The sequence below is a fragment of the Polyodon spathula genome, chromosome 7, assembly GCF_017654505.1.
Source record: "Polyodon spathula isolate WHYD16114869_AA chromosome 7, ASM1765450v1, whole genome shotgun sequence".
NCBI lineage: Eukaryota > Metazoa > Chordata > Actinopteri > Acipenseriformes > Polyodontidae > Polyodon > Polyodon spathula.
The window spans coordinates 852,660-872,958 of NC_054540.1; the positions used below are offsets into that span (position 1 = coordinate 852,660).

Consider the following 20,299-nt stretch of genomic DNA (forward strand, 5'->3'; position numbering starts at 1 on the left):
ACCACTACACCACACTGCCTCCCTCCCAGCCCCTCAGCTCTCACTACTAGATCACACTGCCTCCCTCCCAGCCCCTCCGCTCTCACCACTACACCCCTCTGCTCTATCCACTGCCTCCCTCCCAGCCCCCCGCACAACAAATGTACGGTGTGACGAGGAGGCGCGGGATCACCACTACACCCTACTGCCTCCCTCCCACCCCTCCGCACTCACCACTACACCACACTGCCTCCCTCCCAGCCCCCCAGCTCTAGTCCACTAGACCACACTGCCTCCCTCCCAGCCCCTCCGCTCTCTCCACTACACCACACTGCCTCCCTCCCAGCCCCTCCGCTCTCACCACTACACCACACTGCCTCCCTCCCAGCCCCTCCGCTCTCACCACTGCACCACACTGCCTCCCTCCCAGCCCCTCCGCTCTCACCACTACACCACACTGCCTCCTCCCCAGCCCCTCCGCTCTCACCACTACACCACACTGCCTCCCTCCCAGCCCCTCCGCTCTCTCCACTACACCACACTGCATCCCTCCCAGCCCCTCCGCTCTCACCACAACACCACACTGCCTCCCTCCCAGCCCCTCCGCTCTCACCACTACACCACACTGCCTCCCTCCCAGCCCCTCCGCTCTCACCACCACTACACCACTACACAACACTGCCTCCCTCCCAGCCCCTCAGCTCTCACCACTACACCACACTGCCTCCCTTCCAGCCCCTCAGCTCTCTCCACTACAACACACTGCCTCCCTCCCAGCCCCTCCGCTCTCACCACTACACCACACTGCCTCCCTCCCAGCCCCTCCGCTCTACACCACACTGCCTCCCTCCCAGCCCCTCCTCTCTCACCACTACACCACACTGCCTCCCTCCCAGCCCCTCCGCTCTCACCACTACAGCTCTTGTCACACACTGCCTCCCTCCCAGCCCCCCGCGAGGACTGATGTGGTGTCCCACGGAGGGGGTGGCGAGGTGGCCCCTTGTGACGACCCACTACACCACAATGCCTCCCTCCCTCCCTCAGCAGCCCCTCCGCTCTCACCACTACACCACACTGCCTCCCTCCCAGCCCCTCCGCTCTCACACCACTACACCACACTGCCTCCCTCCCAGCCCCTCCGCTCTCACCACTACACCACACTGCCCCCCTCCCAGCCCCTCCGCTCTCTCCACTACACCCATCCAGACCCTCCGCTCTCAACCTCAACCCAGCCCATGCGCCTCTCCAGCCACTTTACTACCACCACCGCCCTCCACCCCGCCCCCTCCGCTCTCACCACTACACCACACTGCCTCCCTCCCAGGCCCCTCCGCTCCACACTACACCACACTGCCTCACTCCCAGCCCCTCAGCTCTACTCCAATACACCACACTGCCGCCGCCCTCCCTCCCAGCCCCTCACTGCTCCCTCCAAGCCCCTACTCCACCACACTGCCTCCCTCCCAGCCCCTCCGCTCTCACCACTACACCACACTGCCTCCCTCCCAGCCCCTCCGCTCTCTCCACTACACCACACTGCCTCCCTCCCAGCCCCTCCGCTCTCACCACTACACCACACTGCCTCCCTCCCAGCCCCCCCGCTCTCACCACTACACCACACTGCCTCCCTCCCACAGCCCCTCCGCTCTCTCACCACTACACCACACTGCCTCCCTCCCAGCCCCTCCGCTCTCACCACTACACCACACTGCCTCCCTCCCAGCCCCTCCGCTCTCACCACTACACCACACTGCCTCCCTCCCAATCCCTCAGATCTAACCACTACACCACACTGCCCCCCAGCTCTAACTACACCACACTGCCTCCCTCCCAGCCCCTCCGCTCTCACCACTACACCACACTGCCTCCCTCCCAGCCCCTCCGCTCTCTCCACTACACCACACTGCCTCCCTCCCAGCCCCTCCGCTCTCACCACTACACCACACTGCCTCCCTCCCAGCCCCTCCGCTCTCACCACTACACCACACTGCCTCCCTCCCAGCCCCTCCGCTCTCTCCACTACACCACACTGCCTCCCTCCCAGCCCCTCCGCTCTCTCCACTACACCACACTGCCTCCCTCCCAGCCCCTCCGCTCTCACCACTACACCACACTGCCTCCCTCCCAGCCCCTCCGCTCTCTCCACTACACCACACTGCCTCCCTCCCAGCCCCTCCGCTCTCACCACTACACCACACTGCCTCCCTCCCAGCCCCTCCGCTCTCACCACTACACCACACTGCCTCCCTCCCAGTCCCTCAGCTCTCTAACTACACCACACTGCCTCCCTCCCAGCCCTCAGCTCCACTACACCACACTGCCTCCCTCCCAGCCCCTCCGCTCTCTCCACTACACCACACTGCCTCCCTCCCAGCCCCTCCGCTCTCACCACTACACCACACTGCCTCCCTCCCAGCCCCTCCGCTCTCTCCACTACACCACACTGCCTCCCTCCCAGCCCCTCCGCTCTCTCCACTACACCACACTGCCTCCCTCCCAGCCCCTCCGCTCTCACCACTACACCACACTGCCTCCCTCCCAGCCCCTCCGCTCTCACCACTACACCACACTGCCTCCCTCCCAGTCCCTCCGCTCTCACCACTACACCACACTGCCTCCCTCCCAGCCCCTCCGCTCTCACCACTACACCACACTGCCTCCCTCCCAGCCCCTCCGCTCTCACCACTACACCACACTGCCTCCCTCCCAGCCCCTCCGCTCTCTCCACTACACCACACTGCCTCCCTCCCAGCCCCTCCCCCACTACACCACACTGCCTCCCTCCCAGCCCCTCCGCTCTCACTACACCACACTGCCTCCCTCCCAGCCCCTCCGCTCTCTCCACTACACCACACTGCCTCCCTCCCAGCCCCTCCGCTCTCTCCACTACACCACACTGCCTCCCTCCCAGCCCCTCCGCTCTCACCACTACACCACACTGCCTCCCTCCCAGCCCCTCAGATCCACTACACCACACTGCCTCCCTCCCAGGATGTGGTGTGAGACGGAGGGAGGGTGGGGAGGCGAGAGTGGTGACTGTGGGGGTTTGTGACGGAGGGAGGTCGGGGCTCTCACCAGCTACACACACTGCTTCTCTCCTCCCAGCCCACCTCCGCTCCACCACTACAACCACACTGCACTCCCTCCACAGGGATCCCTTCGCATCTCACCACTAACACCACCACTGCCTCCCTCCCAGGCCCCTCCGCTGACTCTCCACTACACATCACCTCCCTCCCAGCCCCTCCGCTCTCACCACTACACCACACTGCCTCCCTCCCAGCCCCTCAGCTCCACTACACCACACTGCCTCCCTCCCAGCCCCTCCGCTCTCACACTACACACACTGCCTCCCTCCCAGCCCCTCCGCTCTCACCACTACACCACACTGCCTCCCTCCCAGCCCCTCCGCTCTCAGCCCCTCCGCTCTCTCCACCACTAGCCCCTCCGCTCTCACCACTACACCACACTGCCTCCCTCCCAGCCCCTCCGCTCTCACCACTACACCACACTGCCTCCCTCCCAGCCCCTCCGCTCTCACCACTACACCACACTGCCTCCCTCCCAGCCCCTCCGCTCTCACCACTACACCACACTGCCTCCCTCCCAGCCCCTCCGCTCTCACCACTACAGCCACACTGCCTCCCTCCCAGTCTGCTCTCCCACTACACCACACTGCCTCCATCAGCCCCTCCGCTCTCACCACTACACCACACTGCCTCCCTCCCAGCCCCTCCGCTCTCACCACTACACCACACTGCCTCCCTCCCAGCCCCTCCGCTCTCACCACTACACCACACTGCCTCCCTCCCAGCCCCTCCGCTCTCACCACTACACCACACTGCCTCCCTCCCAGCCCCTCCGCTCTCACCACTACACCACACTGCCTCCCTCCCAGCCCCTCCGCTCTCTCCACTACACCACACTGCCTCCCTCCCAGCCCCTCTGCTCTCACCACTACACTGCACCCTCACACTGCCTCCCTCCCAGCCCCTCCCAGCCCCCTCCGCTCTCTCCACTACACCACACTGCCTCCCTCCCACACTGAGTTTATGTAGCTATGTTGTATGACTTAAAACAATTACATGTTTGCTGTAAAAATGTTTCTAAAATTGCGACATGCTTATGAAATCTACAAACACAAAGTTAGATGAACAAAACCTAAGAGGACCAGCTGAACTGCACGAGTTACTAAAATCAACGAACCAAAGTCTTTCTTTGATCTGTTTCAGACACAGGCTGCAGTGCTGAAGTCCATTCAAAAAAGAAAATGTACAGAACCCTTTGGAGCATAAATATTTCAAAAGCTCTCTGTCTTTCTATAAATACTTACTAAGTTGTGTTTCTTTTTTGAGCAACAGAGTAGCATCAATGTGCAGCTGTAGAGGTGTTAACCCGTGTGTAGTATTGCGCTGTGGAGGAGTGCTGGGGCTGGGATAACCCGTGTGTAGTATTGCGCTGTGGAGGAGTGCTGGGGCTGGGATAACCCGTGTGTAGTATTGCGCTGTGGAGGAGTGCTGGGGCTGGGATAACCCGTGTGTAGTATTGCGCTGTGGAGGAGTGCTGGGGCTGGGATAACCCGTGTGTAGTATTGCGCTGTGGAGGAGTGCTGGGGCTGGGATAACCCGTGTGTAGTATTGCGCTGTGGAGGAGTGCTGGGGCTGGGATAACCCGTGTGTAGTATTGCGCTGTGGAGGAGTGCGGGGGCTGGGATAACCCGTGTGTAGTATTGCGCTGTGGAGGAGTGCTGGGGCTGGGATAACCCGTGTGTAGTATTGCGCTGTGGAGGAGTGCTGGGGCTGACGGGCTGGATGTCTCCATTGGAGACAGGTTTCAATACACGTTACAAGTCTTGGTTTATCCTAAAATGTTCTTTCAGTTGATTTAATCAGAGCTTGTTAGCCATCGTTTATTCACACGTCTTGCCAGGCTTGTATGATAGGTAATTGTAAACGTTCAGTGAAATTAGCTCAAAGACCTCTGTTCCAGTAAGTGCACTCGCTGTGTTGAAGCTGATTTAGGGGGTTTTAATGAAAGCGCTGCCTCTCTTGTCAAACAGTCAGTGGTACAGAAATAATTCTGCATTCCGTGCCGTCTCAATGCATCCTACGCACTTCATAATACTAGTGAAATAACAGCAAGCTCTTCAGCGCTGAGATTAATGCTGGTCTGCAGACTCTCTTCTCGACGGGCCATGTTTCACACTGACAGCATTCTTGGTATTAGCTTGTGTGCCATTCATTACACTCGTCTGTCGATGAATTTGGTGTAATTGCTTGAAACAATCCAGCATTGCCAGGATCCAATACAAAACCCCTTCGCCTTAGTAAATGCTAGGGAGGGATTGGTCAGCCTGGGATTGAGATGTGAGCCTTAGACTCCTTGGACTTCTCTAGCAGCCTGTCAGAGTCCCAGAGTACCTGCGTGTTTCTATAGCAGCCTGTCGGAGTCCCAGAGTACCTGCGTGTTTCTCTAGCAGCAGGCTGGAGGAGGAACATCAAAGCCAGGCAGCTTTTCAAAGTGATGAGAGCCTCTCTTGTCTTAGGCAAGAAGTTAAGCACTTCCAGTTCTATTTTTGTTTGATTTTTATTTATTTATTTATTTATTTATCAGGGGGAAAAAAAAGCATCTCTTTCCAAGAGCGCTTGTCTATTTCCCCTTGTTCCTCTGGCAGCACAGTGTCCCCGAGCTCCAGGCTGGGGCAGTGGTAGAGTTCTGGAGCTGAGCTGCTCACACCACTTCATGCAGTGCAGCACAGCTGTGTGTTCTCCCATCCAAACCCCAGCCTGAGTACACTGTCCTGCCACAAACCCCAGCCTGAGTACACTGTCCTGCCACAAACCCCAGCCTGAGTACACTGTCCTGCCACAAACCCCAGCCTGAGTACAATGTCTTGCCACAAACCCCAGCCTGAGTACACTGTCCTGCCACATACTCTTGCCTGCAGTTGTGTGTTGGTGTTGTGCGATTCTGAATCCTGCCAGTAAGCTGAGGTGAGCGGCTCTAAAAACTGCTTGTGCAACAGAGTCTGGCTTCTTTGTGCGGTGGTTAAGATGCTGTCTTTGAGAGTGTGTGGTCACTGGCTCACACCCAGCCTCTACCCTGTAACATTGGAGACCTGGAGACTCACGAATTGCCTGCAGTTCATTGCTTAGGTTAAGAGGGGGGAGAGTGTAAGGGGCAGGTCTGTTAGGTTAAGGGGGGGGAGAGTGTAAGGGGCAGGTCTGTTAGGTTAAGGGGGGGGAGAGTGTAAGGGGCAGGTCTGTTAGGTTAAGAGGGGGGAGAGTGTAAGGGGCAGGTCTGTTAGGTTAAGGGGGGGAGAGTGTAAGGGGCAGGTCTGTTAGGTTAAGGGGGGGGAGAGTGTAAGGGGCAGGTCTGTTAGGTTAAGGGGGGGGAGAGTGTAAGGGGCAGGTCTGTTAGGTTAAGGGGGGGGAGAGTGTAAGGGGCAGGTCTGTTAGGTTAAGGGGGGGGAGAGTGTAAGGGGCAGGTCTGTTAGGTTAAGGGGGGGGAGAGTAAGGGGCAGGTCTGTTAGGTTAAGGGGGGGGAGAGTGTAAGGGGCAGGTCTGTTAGGTTAAGGGGGGGGAGAGTGTAAGGGGCAGGTCTGTTAGGTTAAGGGGGGGGAGAGTGTAAGGGGCAGGTCTGTTAGGTTAAGGGGGGGGAGAGTGTAAGGGGCAGGTCTGTTAGGTTAAGGGGGGGGAGAGTGTAAGGGGCAGGTCTGTTAGGTTAAGAGGGGGGAGAGTGTAAGGGGCAGGTCTGTTAGGTTAAGAGGGGGGAGAGTGTAAGGGGCAGGTCTGTTAGGTTAAGGGGGGGAGACTGTAAGGGGCAGGTCTGTTAGGTTAAGGGGGGGGAGAGTGTAAGGGGCAGGTCTGTTAGGTTAAGGGGGGGGAGAGTGTAAGGGGCAGGTCTGTTAGGTTAAGGGGGGGAGACTGTAAGGGGCAGGTCTGTTAGGTTAAGGGGGGGAGACTGTAAGGGGCAGTGCCCGTATGAATGCAAGTGTTTTGTGTAGCCGAGCCCTGTGCTCTGGTGTCCCTCGCTGTCCTCCGCGGGTCCTCTTGAGTCAGGGCAGGTTGTGATGCCGAGAGGTGCAGCAGCTGTGAGAGCAAGTGAAGGAGCAGAAGGGCTGGCAGAGAGTGTAAGGGGCTGGTCTGTTAGGTGGAGAGTGCACATGCATACACCCCCACTACCACAAGCATGCACACACACACACACACTACCACAAGCATGCACACACACACACACACACACACTACCACAAGCATGCAGACACACACACACACTACCACAAGCAAGCTTGTGTGTTTGCTGTTCCAATGCCTGAGCACCAGGAGCGCACGAGCTAATGAATCCTTTTCTGCTTTTTTATTCTTTCAGGACAGTCAACTTTGAAATTGTGAAGTACCTGTATGACTTCCTGTGAGTTTCGCTGTGAGAAGCGGTGCTCTGGAGAGGAAATGCTGGACAGAGCTGCACTGGGAGCGAGAGATCAGAGGAGCAGGGAGAGAGAGAGCAGGTGTGACCCAGCATGCCTCCCTGAGCTCTGATTGGTCAGCGAGGAGCCGCAGAGTGGGGTGTATCACGCAGTGGAGTTGTCATAACCTGGATTTTTGGACCACTGTCCAGGATGACGTCTCTCTCTCTCTTTCTCTGTCTGTTGCCCACAGAGGAGCGCAGAGCTGTAATGTTTTCTGCACCTGTTAATAAAGTTACTGTAAAACACTGAAAGAAAACGCCTGCTGTCCAGTTGCTTGGGAATATGCCCGTTTTGAACACACACCAGCCTACCGTACGCACTACATTCCTGTTCGGTTCATTCATGCCAGTTCTGTGGCGTGCAGCAGAGACTTCCTGCTACGTGCTGCACTGACACTGGCTTCCACCGCTGTTCATACAGCTCATTTCAAAACGCAGGAGTTCCTGGAAAACTAACTCGCTTGTCAGGTCTGTGATGTTTCTCCATTCAGTTCCACTACCAGTTTTAAATGTACCGCTTCACTGCCAGGCTGTTTTAACTGCTCGATACCACGCCAATGATACAGACTCTGAGATAGTCCCACTTTTACCTGGGCCCATCACTTGTGGTGTTCAGTAAAAATTTACTGTTTTAACCTGTTTAATCTCTGGGCACATCAATAACGCAGATCTTTTTCACGTGTCCACTTTCATTATATCTCCTCTGAGCGGCTGATCAGTTAGTAGTAATGCTGTATAGTCAAGAGGTCGTACTTGCCTCTTGACTATAGAGCTTGCTCTTCAGTTGAATGGTCAGTCGCTCGTCTTTGAAGTGTATGGTTTGCTGTTCGTGTCCAGCCCTTGCCTTTCCATTCAGTTGAATGTGCTGAGATGCCCCCAGGTCCCTGGTACTGGTTGGGGTTGCATACGGTGAGCCCAGGAGCCTCCCACTTCACTATCAGTGCCTGTTTCAGCAGTGAGGCTGCACTCCCTGTCCCTGTTTGTCTTGGCTGTGGCTTCACAAGCTCAATCACTGCAGGTGACACACTAACTGATCTCTGCTGGATAATCATTTCGCTTCCTGCTTCTCACACACGCTGCTTTTACAAGCTCAGGAGAAAAAATTCATGAATAAATTCATGAAAAAGGGTTATTTTGTATGTTAGTTTTGTGGGATAATAATTTTGAAATGTCAAAAAATAATTTGACATGTCAAGATAAATAAAAATGTAATAGAAAATCTGCTAAGACGGCAGTAATCTTTGAACGGGGCCTCTAGGTGGGAGTGGTGCCTTTGCAAGCAGACTGGAGAGGAGCTGCAAGGGTTAAGCTCTTCCTAATTCTAGGAGCTGTTGGCCGTCTGAGCTGTGCAGAAAGTCTTAAGGTTCAGTGAGTCACCGGCTTCAAATGGACAAAAACCAGCCCTGCAGGTGATCGCTCGAGCTCGCTGTGCCTGGCCGGTCAGCTCTGCTGTAGCGCAACGAGGAGAAACAGTCCTTTACGGTTTGGACTCCCTAACTCATGGGAAGATCAGTCACTTTGCACAACCAGGCCATTCCTTTACCAGGTGAGCCACTCGGGCACCCTGCTCTATACTTTAGTCTGAGCAGTGCTTTTAACCTGGCAAAGGATTCAGTTCTCCTGAAATGAACACATGAGGGCGCTCAAGAGTACCCAGTTGTGGTTAGCCAAGGTTTCTGAATCCATTCCCTTACCTCTCATTAGCAGCAGTGATCACAGATACAGACCCACGGTTCCTCTGCTGAAGAGCTTTAGATTCTTTTGCTTGTATTTTATACTTCAATGTGTGATGTGCAGGTGTTTCAAACACAACGCTACTCTGTATAATAGATGGGAAGCGTATTGCTGCTTCCTGGTACACACATCACTTGCAGTTCAAACTGACTCCATCGGACTAGAAATGGCATTTTACTGCTTGGGTTCCCACTCTTGTGTAGAGCACTGGACTGTTAAAAAAACCAGTCTAGGAAAGCAGCCTGTGTGTCAGTGTGATCACCCCTTAGAAACGTGTTAATGCAATTCCACTCACACGTGGACTCTACTCTCCAGAACACACGCTGCAGACCCAGCACAAAGCTTTTAACCTTCTTAAGGAACTGGGCTGTTGTTCAAACGGTTTCTTCTAAAAATACATTTGAGTATCACCCAGGAAACTGACAGTTTGGATAACCAGAGCCAACCCGTCAGTACATTTTAATGAACTGGACTCTCGATTCTACACTGCAGACCTGTGTACAGCGTGGCTTGGAGACTCGGACTCTCGATTCTACACTGCAGACCTGTGTACAGCGTGGCTTGGAGACTCGGACTCTCGATTCTACACTGCAGACCTGTGTACAGCGTGGCTTGGAGACTCGGACTCTCGATTCTACACTGCAGACCTGTGTACAGCGTGGCTTGGAGACTCGGACTCTCGATTCTACACTGCAGACCTGTGTACAGCGTGGCTTGGAGACTCTGACTCTCGATTCTACACTGCAGACCTGTGTACAGCGTGGCTTGGAGACTCGGACTCTCGATTCTACACTGCAGACCTGTGTACAGCGTGGCTTGGAGACTCGGACTCTCGATTCTACACTGCAGACCTGTGTACAGCGTGGCTTGGAGACTCGGACTCTCGATTCTACACTGCAGACCTGTGTACAGCGTGGCTTGGAGACTCGGACTCTCGATTCTACACTGCAGACCTGTGTACAGCGTGGCTTGGAGACTCGGACTCTCGATTCTACACTGCAGACCTGTGTACAGCGTGGCTTGGAGACTCGGACTCTCGATTCTACACTGCAGAGCGGGCCGCTACAGGACACATGAGAGAGGCTTGTGATTGTGTCAGTTTCATTTCTGTTTTGCTAAAGTGATGCAGATTGCTGGAGCTAAAACCCTTGATAGCTGGACAGAGTTATAAAGGTGTGTGGTGCCTTTTCTTGTTATTGTAAAATAGCAAGAAAAAAGCAATGCAACTAATCACAAGCAGCGGTCACTGAAGAATACACAAGTGTGCCTGGTCAGGTTGTTACGGTCTGTCTATCTATCTATCTATCTATCTATCTATCTATCTATCTATCTATCTATCTATCTACACACACAATACATCTCACAGTGCTCTACAAAGTTACAAACAAAACAAGAGAGTTCATCTATAAAACACCCCAGTTATATAACAGCACATTTACAGTTGGATTAAATTTTCACAGAAAGGGTTTCAGATTGCACTGGGGAGTGTATTCCCAGCTCTGAGCAGGAGCGCAGTGTCTCTGAATGGTGTTTGAGGACCCTGTGAGGATGCAGGTACGGTACAAATTCTGCTTTGTGTTCAGGGGTGCTCGGGGCTTGTGTTTGCTTTGGGTTGCAGCCCTTTCTGGTTCAGAAGACACTATAACTGGGAGGGAGGGGATACTGTAAAAGGGTAACAGTGAGTGAGTGTGTGAGACGGAGGGGGAGAGGGGGGGAGGGGGGGGGAGAAGCTGGGAAAAATAAATTATTTCCAGCCTGGCAGCTGCTTTGGAATTGTATGTTAAGTCAGAACACAAGGAGAAATAAAAAAGGGAGAGAAAGAGAGAGTGCAGCACAGAGAGTGAACTTGGAGTATCAAATGGAAAAGAGAAAGGAGGATGGAAAAGGGTAACCACAACACAGAGCGGCGGGTGCAAGACAAGGAGGAGAGATGTGAGAAGTGACCAGGAAAGAACAAGAACAGAGCAGTCTGGGGTGAGAGGAGGAGGGGAAAAGAAGAAGGATAAAGTAAGAAAAGAGATGAGAAATTGAAGAGAATAAATTAGAGAGGGAGAGAGAGGAGAGTCAAGAAGGGGATGATAGACAGAAAGAAGGAGGCTGAGGGGTGGAAATAGAGAATAGCAGGAGAGAGAGGGGTGGAGGAACGACAGACTGACTGAGTGAGAGAGGGCGGGCCGGCCGGCCCTCTTTGCCAGCTTGTGTGGGGCGGGGGTTTTGTATTTAAGAGGAAAGGAGAGGAGGATAGGCAGGCTCTGAACACAGAGCTAGACAGTAGACAGCAGAAGCAAGCAAGCAGAGGTAGTCTAAGAGCCCCTGCCTCAGTCCTGACGAAGCTTCTCTCTCTCGCTCCTCGCTGAGACTCTACTCTGCTGCCCCTCTCTGTCTCACTCGGTCTCTTCTCTGGAGAGGGCTTGCTGTGTTTTTGGGGATGACTCCAAAGTCTGTGCTGGCTGCCCTGGTCTGTGCCCTGCTGGCTCAGGCGTTGGGGGGCAGGGCTGATTTGGGGGCGCCTGTGGGCTACTACCCTCGTTTTAACCCCTTCTTCTTCCTGTGCACCCACCATGGGGAGCTGGAGGGGGGTCTGGAAGAGGGGGAGGTGGTCATCTCGCTGCAGATTGCAGGAAACCCCTTGGCATACGTCCCGGGACAAGAGTACCAGGGTGAGTACCCGAAACACTGACACAGTGTGACTGTATATACAGATCTGTATACAGACTACTGGGGGTGTGAAAACAATGTTGTGGCTGAATTAACTTTGCTTACATGGTGTTATTATTTTCCTTTTATAATGGGATTTGTATTCCTAAAGCAGCTGTACATAACTTCAAATGAAAATTAAAACATTTCATTTAACATGACAAAGTATAGTAACTGCTATAGAGTATGTTAAAAGAATATTTTTTACTCAATTTTCTACACATACTATGTAGGCAAGGTGTGTGTTCATGTGTGCGAGTATATTTACTGTGTACAGCAAGCAGTTCAGCGATTCCTTCAGCCGTGTGTCAGTGTGTGTGGGGGTGCTTCTCATGCCCTGCTGAGGACACAGGGGAGCGAAGAGGAGAGTGTCGGGAGCGTTGTTCTAGGATCCCGCTTCTCTCCTGTACAGAGAGCGTGAGACTGCATAGCAACGCATTGCACGAGCAGTGTTTCACAGAGAGCTGTGGAGAGTTTCAATGTGCTGCAATGAACATTATGACCTCTGGAAAGCTTGAGGATCTCGTACTGATAGTCGAGTCTGTCAGTCTCGCACTGACAGGAGCACACTCGCGCATACATGGCACTCTGGGTGTGTCCTTGATAGATATATACAAGGGGGGTTGAGAGAGGGAGAGAGAGGTTTGTGATGTGGTTTCACTAGAGTTCACTGTGCTATTCTAATGCAAATGCCTTCCCAGCTGTGTGTGTGTGTGTGTGTGTGTAGGGGAAGGACTGTGGTTAGTGCTTCAGTGCACTGTCCTGGAGAGATTACTGGGCAGCTGTCTTTCTGTTTTGATCTGTTTATCAGTCTTAACTTTGGGATTCTAGCAGGCTAACACTTTACTAGCAGCAGCAAAAAGCCTTTTTTCCATTTCTCATCTGCATTAAAAGCCAATAGCCCTGAATGACTGTGACTGAAATGGGTGTAATCCCGAGACAGGCTCCTGGCAGATTATTGTCCCTGCTCTGATGATAAAGTAACAGCGGGCGGGAGGGAGGGATGCCGGGCTCGGCTGGCTTCAGCCTGTTTCCGAGCTGCATTATTGTTACCAAAGTTCTGCTCCGACTGCCCTGAAGAGCATTTCATAGTTCTGGGATGCCAGCATGATGCCAGTCTGTGGCTCGTATCTCTGGTAAGAGCTCCAGAATATCCTACGTTAGACCAAGCAGCAAATACAGAAACACATGCAATGCTTTATCCAGTGCCTTGTTCAGGAATGCTTTATCCACTGTCTTGTTCAGCAATGCTTTATCCACTGTCTTGTTCAGCAATGCTTTATCCACTGTCTTGTTCAGTAGTGACATTGTCTGGAAGCAGACTGGTTAGAATACTCAGCTACATTTCTTTTTAGAGTTTCAGTATAAACCTGCTATTTTGTGGCATTTTCTTTTGGAACATACTGATATCTTGTACACTAGTCAGCATTGTTTGTGCTGGCTGTTTTCAATGGATAGGTGGTGCACAGGATATTAGTACTGTAGAGGAGTGAGTCTGAACTACCTTCACTGGGGCTGAGAGGAACAGTGGACAGAGCAGGAACTGTGTGTGTGTGTGTGTGTGTGTGTGTGCGCGTGTGTCTCGTACACTAAGTGCCTGTGCTGGTGAACTGGTTGTCAGTTGTCTTGAATAATGTATTGAGTTAATGCTTTGATTAGTAGTTTTTGGTATTATCAACACATGCATCCTTTTTTTGGGACGTTTTAAAGTCTTTGAAATAAACAACACCTCAAAACCTGTCAAGATTGTAAATCCATTGTTTTGTTTGTTTTGTGACACACTGAACTAGGGAGAGCAGACAGTACTAGCTATAATATACCATTATCATTGTATACCTGATATCACCTGTCTGTCTGTCTGTCTGTCTGTCTATCTATCTATCTATCTATCTATCTATCTATCTATCTATCTATCTATCTATCTATCTATCTATCTATCTCTAATTATCTATCTATCTAGCTATCTATCTATCTATCTGTCTATCTAGCTATCTATTGATCTATCTATATATCGATCTGTCTATCTGTCTATCTATCTATCTATCGATCTGTCTATCCGTCTATGTATCTATCTATCTATATATCGATCTGTCTATCTATCTGTCTATATATCCATCGATCTGTCTGTCTGTCTATCTATCTCAAATTGTCTGTGATTTTAAGGTGCTTTCTTTACACTAGGATGATCAGATAATAGAATTGATTTTATATATGATTTTTGGAAACAGTAATATGAATGTGTTTCTGCTATTTCTGTTTTTCTTGTTATTGGTTAAAATAAAGTATATGTGTAAAAGGTAATCTATCTGTCTATCTAGCCTGTCTCTCTAATGTCTCTCTATTCCTATTGATTTGCTGTTTATCTTAATCAATGACCCTGCACTCTGATCTCCATCCTGCCCTCATTGACTAACTTGTCTTGTAAATGTCTGTGTCCCCGTGATGGAGATTTTCAAATCATTCCCATCCTCATCTCCATCCTTGCAGCACCTATGCAGTAGTAAGACACAAGTCAGATTCAAATTAGTGCCCTCATTTTCAACAGCAGTGCTTCTCATAGGGGTCGTGAGTGTGAGTGCGAGTGTGTGAGTGTGAGTGTGAGTGTGTGTATTGTGCTGGGTGGCTGGACGTTGTCTATTTCTCGTATGAGTTATGGTTGCTGCGCCCCTCCATTACCGCTGCAGCAGTCCTGAGTGCTGTGATGGGTGGTTAGAGCTCAGCTCAGTGCATCTGAATGGCTGCAATTAGCTGCTGAATGCAGGGTCAGTGCCCGGCCGGTGGTTGGGAGGCTCTCATTGCGAGTGGAGACATCGTAATCTCCAGTCCGCTGTGTTAATGATAGGGTGAGATGCTGCCTTGTTGTCTGATCTGCAGCGTGTGATCCCACACTGACCTCCCAGCCACTCACAGCACAGGCAGCAGAGACTCAGACAGTAAACGCAGTGGGTGTGTGAGACCCCATTGAGGGAGTGTGGGTCACTGCGTCATTTTTAAAGGGTTTCTCGAGGGATCTTTACCCCTGGTTCATTCAAGGAGTCTGTTGTTTGTCATTTTGTTTCATAACAATACCAGTTTAATTTTCCTTCTCGTGAAAAAATTGTGCAGATTTGAGCATGAAGACCCTGAGGAATCACCCGGGGGGTTTAAACCCTCCCTCCATCCCCATGTCCCCCTGTCTCCTCCTTGTATTTATCACTAGAGTTGATGGGAACAGGTTTGCTGTGTCGTTTCTTTCATTTTGTTTTAGCAGGGCAGTAAAACGCAGCTCCTTTGCCTGTGTTGGTTTTTCATGTCTCAATAACCTGAAGACGACACACAGAATTAAACTTCTTTGCACCTCCGCTTCACACCAATTATCACGTATTGATGCGCTTCAGGACTGCACTCATTTACATCCGTGGTCTGGCACTGTAGAGACACTCTTACTGTATGAGGCTCCCTGAGATGTGTCTGATTAATCCAAACCAGCACTGAGCTGCACACGGCACTTATCAATCTAACTGGAGGCTCTACACACTGCACTTATCAATCTAACTGGAGGCTCTACACACTGCACTAATCAAATACAATCTAACAGGAGGCTCTACACACTGCGCTAATCAATCTAACAGGAGGCTCTACACACTGCACTTATCAATCTAACAGGAGGCTCTACACACTGCACTAATCATCAATCTAACAGGAGGCTCTACACACTGCACTAATCAAATACAATCTAACAGGAGGCTCTACACACTGCACTAATCAATCTAACAGGAGGCTCTACACACTGCACTTATCAATCTAACAGGAGGCTCTACACACTGCACTAATCAATCTAACAGGAGGCTCTACACACTGCACTAATCAAATACAATCTAACAGGGGGCTCTACACACTGCACTTATCAATCTAACAGGAGGCTCTACACACTGCACTAATCAATCTAACAGGAGGCTCTACACACTGCACTAATCAAATACAATCTAACAGGAGGCTCTACACACTGCACTAATCAAATACAATCTAACAGGGGGCTCTACACACTGCACTAATCAAATACAATCTAACAGGAGGCTCTACACACTGCACTAATCAAATACAATCTAACAGGAGGCTCTACACACTGCACTAATCAATCTAACAGGAGGCTCTACACACTGCACTAATCAAATACAATCTAACAGGAGGCTCTACACACTGCACTTATCAATCTAACAGGAGGCTCTACACACTGCACTAATCAAATACAATCTAACAGGGGGCTCTACACACTGCACTAATCAATCTAACAGGAGGCTCTACACACTGCACTTATCAATCTAACAGGAGGCTCTACACACTGCACTAATCAATCTAACAGGAGGCTCTACACACTGCACTAATCAAATACAATCTAACAGGGGGCTCTACACACTGCACTAATCAAATACAATCTAACAGGAGGCTCTACACACTGCACTAATCAAATACAATCTAACAGGAGGCTCTACACACTGCACTAATCAAATACAATCTAACAGGAGGCTCTACACACTGCACTAATCAATCTAACAGGAGGCTCTACACACTGCACTAATCAATCTAACAGGAGGCTCTACACACTGCACTAATCAATCTAACAGGAGGCTCTACACACTGCACTAATCAAATACAATCTAACAGGAGGCTCTACACACTGCACTAATCAAATACAATCTAACAGGAGGCTCTACACACTGCACTAATCAAATACAATCTAACAGGAGGCTCTACACACTGCACTAATCAAATACAATCTAACAGGAGGCTCTACACACTGCACTAATCAAATACAATCTAACAGGAGGCTCTACACACTGCACTAATCAAATACAATCTAACAGGGGGCTCTACACACTGCACTAATCAAATACAATCTAACAGGAGGCTCTACACACTGCACTAATCAAATACAATCTAACAGGAGGCTCTACACACTGCACTAATCAAATACAATCTAACAGGAGGCTCTACACACTGCACTAATCAATCTAACAGGAGGCTCTACACACTGCACTAATCAAATACAATCTAACAGGAGGCTCTACACACTGCACTAATCAAATACAATCTAACAGGGGGCTCTACACACTGCACTAATCAAATACAATCTAACAGGGGGCTCTACACACTGCACTAATCAAATACAATCTAACAGGAGGCTCTACACACTGCACTAATCAATCTAACAGGAGGCTCTACACACTGCACTAATCAAATACAATCTAACAGGGGGCTCTACACACTGCACTAATCAATCTAACAGGAGGCTCTACACACTGCACTAATCAATCTAACAGGAGGCTCTACACACTGCACTAATCAATCTAACAGGAGGCTCTACACACTGCACTAATCAATCTAACAGGAGGCTCTACACACTGCACTAATCAATCTAACAGGAGGCTCTACACACTGCACTAATCAAATACAATCTAACAGGAGGCTCTACACACTGCACTAATCAAATACAATCTAACAGGAGGCTCTACACACTGCACTAATCAAATACAATCTAACAGGAGGCTCTACACACTGCACTAATCAAATACAATCTAACAGGAGGCTCTACACACTGCACTAATCAAATACAATCTAACAGGAGGCTCTACACACTGCACTAATCAAATACAATCTAACAGGAGGCTCTACACACTGCACTAATCAAATACAATCTAACAGGAGGCTCTACACACTGCACTAATCAATCTAACAGGAGGCTCTACACACTGCACTAATCAATCTAACAGGAGGCTCTACACACTGCACTAATCAAATACAATCTAACAGGGGACTCTACACACTGCACTTATCAATCTAACAGGAGGCTCTACACACTGCACTAATCAAATACAATCTAACAGGGGGCTCTACACACTGCACTAATCAATCTAACAGGAGGCTCTACACACTGCACTTATCAATCTAACAGGAGGCTCTACACACTGCACTAATCAATCTAACAGGAGGCTCTACACACTGCACTAATCAATCTAACAGGAGGCTCTACACACTGCACTAATCAATCTAACAGGGGGCTCTACACACTGCACTAATCAATCTAACAGGGGGCTGTTGTTTTCACAGTGCTGTAGTACACAGAGGGGCAGTGATTGTCCTGTTTTATTTAAACTCTCTGGTTAGACGTTTTTGAATGTGTTTTTCATGCAGCACACACAGAATATACAGGGGTCCCTCAGAGTGAACCCGGATTTCTGTCTGATCATACTCCTGGCAAATACATTATTATTATTATTATTATTATTATTATTATTATTATTATTATTATTATTATTATTATTCACTCTTTAACCAGCAATAAACTCATTGAGACCAAGGCCTCATTTACAGTGTGTCCTGGCAAGAGGACCAGGGGCAGGCAGCAGTCACTGCACATCACACTCTGAAAGACAACATCGTACAATAAATCTGGGATCAGAAACATTCACACTTCCATAGTTCCTGGAACCTACTCATTAAAAATAAAATCTTGCTGCCACATTTGCATCTCAAGCTGTACATTGAAATCCACACAGCTGTGCATGACTTCCCTTTGCAGATCATCGTTTGAGAAAGTAGCTTTTGATTTAGAGCAGCTACACAGCGTTGATGAAGAGATCGATCAGGGTAACGACTCCTTTGATTATCAGACCATTTTCAGGACAATCTTTGTGTTCCAGCTTCCTTCAGCAAAACTCTTCAGCAAGGGGGTTCCGAGACACAGTGCTTCACACACCCACCTGTCAGCCAGGAGTGACTCTTCGGCAAGGGGGCTCCGAGGCACAGCGCTCCACACACCCACCTGTCAGCCAGGAGTGACTCTTCAGCAAAGGGGCTCCGAGGCACAGCGCTCCACACACCCACCTGTCAGCCAGGAGTGACTCTTTGGCAAGGGGGCTCCGAGGCACAGCGCTCCACACACCCACCTGTCAGCCAGGAGTGACTCTTCGGCAAAGGGGCTCCGAGGCACAGCGCTGCACACACCCACCTGTCAGCCAGGAGTGACTCTTCAGCAAGGGGGCTCCGAGGCACAGCGCTCCACACACCCACCTGTCAGCCAGGAGTGACTCTTCGGCAAGGGGGCTCCGAGGCACAGCGCTCCACACACCCACCTGTCAGCCAGGAGTGACTCTTCGGCAAGGGGGCTCCGAGGCACAGCGCTCCACACACCCACCTGTCAGCCAGGAGTGACTCTTCAGCAAGGGGGCTCCGAGGCACAGCGCTGCACACACCCACCTGTCAGCCAGGAGTGACTCTTCAGCAAGGGGGCTCCGAGGCACAGCGCTCCACACACCCACCTGTCAGCCAGGAGTGACTCTTCGGCAAGGGGGCTCCGAGGCACAGCGCTCCACACACCCACCTGTCAGCCAGGAGTGACTCTTCGGCAAGGGGGCTCCGAGGCACAGCGCTCCACACACCCACCTGTCAGCCAGGAGTGACTCTTCGGCAAAGGGGCTCCGAGGCACAGCGCTCCACACACCCACCTGTCAGCCAGGAGTGACTCTTCGGCAAGGGGGCTCCGAGGCACAGCGCTCCACACACCCACCTGTCAGCCAGGAGTGACTCTTCAGCAAGGGGGCTCCGAGACACAGCGCTGCACACACCCACCTGTCAGCCAGGAGTGACTCTTCAGCAAGGGGGCTCCGAGGCACAGCGCTGCACACACCCACCTGTCAGCCAGGAGTGACTCTTCAGCAAGGGGGCTCCGAGGCACAGCGCTGCACACACCCACCTGTCAGCCAGGAGTGACTCTTCAGCAAAGGGGCTCCGAGGCACAGCGCTCCACACACCCACCTGTCAGCCAGGAGTGACTCTTCAGCAAGGGGGCTCCGAGGCACAGCGCTGCACACACCCACCTGTCAGCCAGGAGTGACTCTTCAGCAAGGGGGCTCCGAGGCACAGCGCTCCACACACCCACCTGTCAGCCAGGAGTGACTCTTCGGCAAAGGGGCTCCGAGGCACAGCGCTCCACACACCCACCTGTCAGCCAGGAGTGACTCTTCGGCAAGGGGGCTCCGAGGCACAGCGCTCCACACACCCACCTGTCAGCCAGGAGTGACTCTTCGGCAAGGGGGCTCCGAGGCACAGCGCTCCACACACCCACCTGTCAGCCAGGAGTGACTCTTCGGCAAGGGGGCTCCGAGGCACAGCGCTCCACACACCCACCTGTCAGCCAGGAGTGACTCTTCGGCAAGGGGGCTCCGAGGCACAGCGCTCCACACACCCACCTGTCAGCCAGGAGTGACTCTTTGGCAAGGGGGCTCCGAGGCACAGCGCTCCACACAGCTCGCCCTGATGTGGTGTGAGTGACCCGGGAATGTGCTTTCACCCTGCTACTCATTACTCTCTCCTGTACTGACATTACATACAAGACAGACTGACTATACATCACCTAGGTGAAGGCTATTAGTCCTCACAG

The 20,299-nt window shown here is 51.6% G+C and overlaps 2 protein-coding genes across 3 annotated transcripts in view; both read left to right on the forward strand.

The window, feature by feature from the left end:
- orc5 (origin recognition complex, subunit 5) overlaps positions 1-7,695 on the forward strand; it is a 66,118-nt gene extending 58,423 nt beyond the window's left edge. Inside the window, exon 15 of the mRNA XM_041254053.1 lies at positions 7,351-7,695. Coding sequence (XP_041109987.1) covers positions 7,351-7,396 — 46 coding nt within the window. The 3' untranslated portion in view covers positions 7,397-7,695. The remainder of the gene's footprint in view (positions 1-7,350) is intronic.
- A 3,728-nt stretch (positions 7,696-11,423) lies between these two features.
- LOC121317960 (reelin-like) overlaps positions 11,424-20,299 on the forward strand; it is a 167,095-nt gene continuing 158,219 nt past the window's right edge. For both annotated transcript variants that reach the window (XM_041254055.1, XM_041254056.1), the window contains exon 1: positions 11,424-11,843. In XM_041254055.1, the coding sequence (XP_041109989.1) occupies positions 11,612-11,843 (232 nt within the window). In that variant the 5' untranslated portion in view covers positions 11,424-11,611. The remainder of the gene's footprint in view (positions 11,844-20,299) is intronic.